We start from the raw sequence: 7,229 nt of genomic DNA, 5'->3' as shown, positions 1-7,229 counted from the left end.
GAACAACATCCCATTCACGCGCACACGCACGCTCCGGAACAGAGCCGGTGCCGGCACCAGGGACCACAGCACTCCATGGATGTCCTTACTGCGACAGGCGGGCGGGCAATGCCGGTCCCGGCCAGCCACGCCCGGCACAATCTCTCCGACGGCGAGAGTGTCACGACGCCAAAAAATAGAGTCACAATGCACGCACGCCGTAAGGCTTGAACACAGCGGGAAGAAGGCCAAGCCCGCACAGCAACTTTGCCTCCGAGGGAGACTCCCTCCTCCGCGCAGGAGGCGAATGCCGGCGGGGGACGGCGCACCGTGCGCCCAAAGTAGCACACACATCCATTCATCAACGTCGCACTGTTGCCGATTCCACGACGGCAGAGTGTCGGGCCGCCGAGAAAGTGCACCTTGCCCGGCGACGGCGCCACGATGGGATCACCACCGCTCGGATTTTGCCGTCCAGCATGCGGCTTTTGGCGCTGTGGCAATGACGGACTGACGCGCCACCGCACGGCATGCCACGGGCGTCGACCGGACGTCGTGCAAACCGGCCGATGTGAACTGTGCGAGGAGAGAAGTCCGCACCTACTCCGCTGCCCGGCTCGGCAGGCGCCCGGACAGAAAGGTGGAGTGGACACTGGGGAAGTGAGGAACCTGTGCTTCACCAGGGAGTCGGCGCGGTTCCCCCTGGATGCAGAAAGGCGCCAGGCCCGTCGCGGCTGCGGCAGGACGCCGATGCTTGTGGCAGGTAGTTCCTCTCCTCTTTTCCTTGTTGTTATATGGTGTTGCAAAAATATCTGCCAGTGTACTGATTCTCGGCGAGAACTGATTATCGAGCGAGTGCGCTAGGCCGGGCGGATGCGTCACGGGGTTGTGTTTCACGCCGCCTGCTGCAGTGCCACCTCCGGGGACCGGGGCTCTCCTCTATATCTCCACTCAGCAGGGCGGACGTTCACTGCAACGGTGGCTGGAGTGCGGACCATGGGACTTCTTTGAGGAGACACAAGGAATAGCAAAAAAGCGTTGGCTGCGGATCGTCGAGCCACCGCGGCGGCGTGCTGTCGGCTTCTCCGCCGCCCTGACCCCTTCACCCGCACCGTCCCGGATTCGGGTGGGGCGCAGTGGGTTGGCTGACGGGCATTCGTGTACCCGCGTGGCTGCGTGGCACCGCGTGGCCGTGTTGTTTCTTGTTGTCGCCCGAGCTGTTTGTGTCTGCTGATCGGTGTTACTACACACTCCCTCCGCCCTTTTTTCTTTTGCCTAGATTTTCACACCGTAAGCGACCATGGCTAAAACAAAACTGCCGACGATGAAGCGGAGGCTGAGGCGGATTGCCGTGCTGCTGATTCTCTTCATTGCGGTCACGAATTTTCTGTCCCTCAGCTTTGTCCCCGCTGACGATGATGCCGCACCGGGACCCAACAACCTCCGCCACCCGCAAGCCTCCGCAGTGGACGACGCAGCGCTTGCTTACATCCCACGCCGTGTTGTGGATACGTGGAGCCGGCGGGAGTATCTTATTGTGCTGGGCATCCCCTCCACGGACGACGAGGCGAGGCGAACACGACGCAAACTGCAGCGGTCGACGTGCTGGCGGTTCCCCGGAGTGGCGACGAGGGCGAACGACTTCACCGGTGCGATGCTTGTGCTGTACGTCCTTGGGCGACACCCGTCGCACGGCTACTACTACTCTGCCGCGCTGCTGGAGGAGGCGGCGCAGTGGAACGACGTGGTTGCGCTGCCAATGAACGAGGGCCGTGTGACTACTAACAAAACAGTCGGTCAATACGGCTCATGGGGCGACGAGGCGGATGTCGGTATGACCCGCAAGACGTACATGTGGTTTGACCTTGCGCCCCGCATTTTCCCGACCGCGAGGTACATTGCGAAGGGCGATGACGACATTTTCCTCCGTGTGCCGCTGTTCGTTGCTCACCTGCGCCTCCTGCCGCGCCGAGGGATCTACATGGGATACCACATTGGTACAACCCAGTTTTGGAAAATGGGCTTACCAGGTAACACGTTTATGGCTGGTTGTTGTTACACCTTGTCGAGGGATGTGGCGGAGGCGTTGGTGTCGTACAAGCCGTTGCGGCGCCTGGCGTACCTGCCGTACAGCAAGGAACGTGATGACGAGTTTGCACTGCTCCGGTTTCATAACGAAGACGCCATGGTTGCTTGGGTTCTTGAGAAGGAAGTGAGGTACCAGCCAATGGTATACGTCAAGGTGCTGGGTTGTCATTTCCATGACGCTCGCAATGGCACGGGGCACTCGCAGGTGGTGCCGACCTCGATGTGTGTCCATCACGTGCGGGAGGACGACTACGCTGCGCTGATGGCGCGCTTCGGCAACGACACATCGCCTGTCGCCCGTGTGGAACGTGCCTCAGAAGACGTGATATACCCGTCGTGCGATTGACAAATGGACGAAATGATCTGTTTTCTGTGCGTGTTGAATCCTAATGTATTGCTTGATTGGTTGCTGCACCCAGGTTCGTGCCCTGTGTGCTCCGTGGCCGAACGACGTGGAATGTGTCATTGACCGCCCCGTGCCCCCGTGGAGCGTGCCACTCCCTGCACTCGACCCGCGTGCGTGTGTGCTTCTGCTGGGGGCACATGATGAGAATGTGCGTGTGTGTGCTGGGCCGCCAATGAACGATGTATGTGAGTCTGTGTTTTTTTTACATGTTATCAGGAGCTTGTTAATAAAATAATTGTGGGCAAGCTAAATTAGGTAATGTATATATCCTGCTAAAACGAATATACACTTCTTTACGACAGTTTTCTATCTCACCACTTTAAGGGCATCAGGGAGCCGACAGCGGCCGGATGATCTTTTATTTTTATTTTACCTTCCCACCCGCCCCTTTTGGTTTCCACCGCGCGGCGGGGTGTTGTGGCCGCAGGACCCAAAAGTCTGCCACCTCGTAGTTAATAAATAAATATATGTATCCTATCCGAATAGAGTGAACGGGCCACGATTGAGGCTAACGGATGGTATATGTATAAACATACAGTTACCTGGTGTTAAACTTTGAGGATGTGGTGAATCCACTCTTATTCCGTTCATCCCTTGTTATTCGTATCTGGTTTGGTTTCTATTATTGAGCAACTCAGGGTCCGACCAGCGGCCCAGAAGATTATTCTGTTTTAATTGTGCAATTGGGAAATGGAGGGATTCAACATTTTTTTTTTGTCCGTTGCTTGCCTCGGCCCTCCCACACCTCACCCCTCACCTCGCGGTGGGTGCGTGCGGTTGGGAGCCGCTGGGAATGTATTCTTGTGTGTTAGTGTGATTTATTTGTGAACGGAGCGTCCCACGGTGCGACTTGCCGTCAGTGCCGGTGGTGTGGCTCTCGGTGTGTGGAGAGTGCGTGCCGCGACGCTCGCCCCGTCGCCGATGCGCCGAGCGGGCGGGACAACGCCAGTGGCACACGGCCCCTGCTTGTTGGCGACGCAGCTGTCCTTTTTTTCCCCTGCTTGTGTTCTCTTGTAGCAGACTGCAGAGTGTAGGGGCGGATTTGGCGGACGGGAAGCGGACGATGGGTGGACTCGCTGGTGGGCGGCGGGCTTGCGGCGGCTTTCTGCGTTGCGGTGGAACGCCGCCGGCCTCACTCTGGCGAAATGTCTGGCGCTGAGCACGAAGTTGCGTGGCGAGGGCGTGTTGTTTTGTGTGATGCGTGAGACGGAGACGTCCCCCACCCTGAAGCCACCGCCTTTGGCCTGGCGGGGTGCAGCACCACGGGACTGCCCGCAACTGTCGTGGCGGCGGTGTGTCCATTCTCGTCCGTGAGGGAACACAGGCGGTGGCAGGACCGGCCCCTGTTGCCCGCATTGAGCTGGCGCAAGCGACCATCCGTCCAGCGGCGGGAAGTAACATGATGGCGTCATCAGCATGTCTTCCTCCCTCCTGTGCAAAGAGCACGACGGCGGAGGACTTGGATGTGCAGCTCTGCGCGAACGGGCCACAGCTAATGGACGCCGACGTCGAGGCACACACGGAGGCTTGGGACCGCAACATCCCATCAGACTCCCGTGGCGATACCATTGCGCGGCGGTGCACTGAGAATGCACTCCAGGCCGCCAACAGCGGAGAGCGCACGAGGTTCACCGAGCGACAGGGCAGCACAGCACCCGACACCGCCCTTTCGAAGGATTGTGTCGTCACCCATTGGCCGAACGGCTCTCACTGGGCAGCGATCACTGCATCATTCTCCTTGTTGTTCCGATCGGGGACGACGACACACCCACCGTGGTGCTGGGGCCTAACCGGAAATTATTAGCATGGAAGAAGGCGGATTGGAATAAGCCCAGCGAGGTATTCAGCCGGCTCTGCAGAATCCCACGAGAATTAACCAAAATGTGCAGCACGGAGAGGCGCGTTGTACTAGGAACGCGGAGAGCCACCAGGGCAACGGTCCCGGCATGGAATCACCAGCCGTCCCCATTCTGGACTCCATGGCTGGCGGAATTGGACCGCGCCGTTGCCGCCGCACCACACGCAGAAGGCGGTCAGCGGCGGGAACTCCGTCGCAGGGAAGCGCTGCGCGAAGCATCCGAAAGCCGCTGGCACACGCTCCGCTCCGAGCTCGAGGGCACGGACGGCAACAGGCAGCAGGTAGTACGCCCGTGCTTAAGCCCCTCGTTCCTTGAGCACGCCAGCCATGAATTTCGATGGCCCAATGCTCAGCAGACACCTGAAGGTCAGCCACCCCATGAAGCTGTAGGCGGCGAAAGCAACACGGCACCAAAGCCCCACCCTCCGCCACCGATCCCGACGAATGCGATGGACCTCACCCAATAAACATGGCGGATCCCGGCCGCACCCTACGGCTGTTGCTCTTGGGACCGGCGCCTGGTCCCGACGGAATAAATGGAGAGGCGCTGCGCCATTTAGGCCGTTTGGCGAGGCGTGCCGTCCTCTGGCTGTTTGATATCCGCCTACGTGCAGGGGCCGTCCCGCGGAATTGGCGACGCGGGGCTGTGCTACTCCTGCCCAATCCGGAGAGAACGGCATCCAACCGCGACTCCTACCGACCTGTAACGCTGAGCAGCTGCCTCAGCAAGCTCATGGAACGCACCCCCACCGCACGCATCCGGGACGTCATCGACTCCCAGTTGGCTCTGCAGTCATCTGGCTTCTTGCCGGGCAATTCCACCCCCGACCAATTGCTGCAAATCAGGGCTGCCATGCATCGCAATGCTCCACAACACCGCACGGCGGCTTACTTTGTGGGCCACGCCAATGCCTTTGGCACGGTGGGCCCTGACGCGGTAATCTTGGAAATGCGGCGACTGTCGATTCCCAATCGCATCGCACGCTGGTCAGCAGCGTGCCTTAATAGCACAAGCGCTGTGGTTTGCATCGACAAACTCACACCCTCCTCCAGGACCCTCACACGAGGCGCACCGCAGGGAACAGTGTTGGCACCCATCATGTTCGTCGTCGTCATGCAGTCTCGTTGTTCGTGCCCTTCGAACGTGCCCTACTTTGCCGAGGGTTCATCGCTGATGACCGCACACTCATCGCACAGCAGAGCAACAGGGATGCGATCAACTCGGCCTTAAAAGAAGGCCTGAGTGCCGTGGCGGAGTGGACCAGAGAATACTTCATGGAGGCGAATGCCAGAAAGACTAGTTACACTCTCCTTGGCAGCGGCAACACGGCCCCACTGCGCCTCGCTTATGAGGACGCCCCGGCCGCTATGGAACACATGCCGACTCTTCTGGGCGTCAGTTTCCAGCATCCTCGTGGAATGGGCACGCGTGGCGAATCGCCATGAGGAATTGAAGCAGCGCCCACTCCAACGGGCAACGATTTTGTGTTTTGCATGGGAACTAGGAGAGACACACTGAGGCCGGTGTACATAGCGCTGCCGCGGGCGGAGGCGACGCACGGCGTCAGCGCATGGTGTTGGACGCCTCCCCGACGTCCCGCTGCACGCCGGATCCCGCAAAGTAGCAGGCGAGCAAAATAGTTGCGTGAACCTCGAGAGGCAGTAGAGTGGAGGATGCCGTGTTGGAGGCAAAGCTGCAGCCCCTCCCCGATGCGAGGCGCGTGGTGATGCTCTGCGTTTTAGTGCCTCCATCGTCCGCCACCCGCAGCACCCCGCCAGAAAGCCGCACGGCTTCATCATGGCGCTGCGCCCTGCGCTTCGGACAGAAGCTTGCTGCCCGCCCCTCACAGTGACCACCCCCGCGGACCACAGCTCGAGTCCGTTTCCGCGCCTCCCGCGGTGGTGCCGCTGCAGATGGCCCCGACGAGGTCCAGCACCAGACTTGTGATCGCTGGCTCGCCCACCACATCTGACGCACAGGCCTTTCGCCACACCCAGAAGAAAACGCCGCGAAGGATGGACAGGCGGCTTCGTGTAACTCGGCGTCAAGTTGGGAGCAGCGGCGATGCTGTACCTGAATGGAACAACAATCAACATTGCCGGGGCCGGCGCAGAACGGATACCACGCAGCCGCAGAGCCGAATGCATCGCCCCACACCTTGGTACAAGAAGGCCGTTGAGCAGCATGCGGTGGACAGGCAGTGCGCCGTGTATTGTGTCAACCTTCACAGGCTCACGCTCTCTCCTGACTGCACTCCAGAAACGGGTCCTCTCACGGCATCTGTCCCGATACATCGTCGACTCTGGACACTCCTGCTCCGCCCGCCGCGCCGAGGAGCGCGCACACGGACGCAGCTTGTCGTTGGTCACTGCGGCGTGTCCAGGAACGGGGCTTGTGGTGCGAAATCCGAGGCGGCATCCGACCTCACACAGCTCACCGACAGATGGATCACCGGCATGGTCGCACTGTCCAAACATGTTATTTGTGCCCGACAGCTCAGGGAGGAAGCTTGCTGCTGCAGTGGAGCCGGCGACTGGGACCCACGCGCATCGACACCACCCTCACTCGTGGGGTAGAGGCCGCACTGGCCCGCCTCCGCGCCGGGGTTCTGCTCAAATAAGGATGACTGCTACGGCCACTGCAGCCCGCCATCCCGAGCACATGCTGTTGGTGCAACTCGGATGCCGCACAGCAGACACGCAATGAACCTCGCACGGAAACGCCTCCTCCTCCCGCTGGACCCCACCCCGCCACGATCCGACGCCCGGCAGACTGCCCGGTGTGCGGCAAGCACTGCGGTTGCCGCACCAGCGTCGTGACGCACATGGCCAACGTCCGTGGCATCATGCGCTCCCAGGCGCTGTGGAAAGTCAAATCTCCCGGGAACCGGAGCCGCC

At 60.5% G+C, this 7,229-nt stretch overlaps 1 protein-coding gene across 1 annotated transcript, besides 2 other annotated features; it reads left to right on the top strand.

Moving 5' to 3' along the window:
* Positions 1–7,229: a sequence feature (heterozygous, non-Esmeraldo-like haplotype).
* Positions 1,280–2,413, top strand: Tc00.1047053504779.10 (UDP-Gal or UDP-GlcNAc-dependent glycosyltransferase, putative; the record flags this gene model as incomplete). The annotated part of the gene is made up of 1 exon (XM_799971.1): positions 1,280–2,413. The coding sequence occupies one exon, from the start codon at positions 1,280–1,282 to the stop codon at positions 2,411–2,413; it is 1,134 nt and encodes a 377-aa protein (XP_805064.1).
* Positions 2,688–3,139: a mobile genetic element.

The sequence above is a fragment of the Trypanosoma cruzi genome, assembly GCF_000209065.1.
Source record: "Trypanosoma cruzi strain CL Brener chromosome Unknown tcruzi_1047053504779, whole genome shotgun sequence".
In the NCBI taxonomy this organism is placed as follows: domain Eukaryota; phylum Euglenozoa; class Kinetoplastea; order Trypanosomatida; family Trypanosomatidae; genus Trypanosoma; species Trypanosoma cruzi.
Note: the sequence above shows the minus strand (reverse complement) of the source record. Positions and strands in the feature narration are given on the sequence as shown.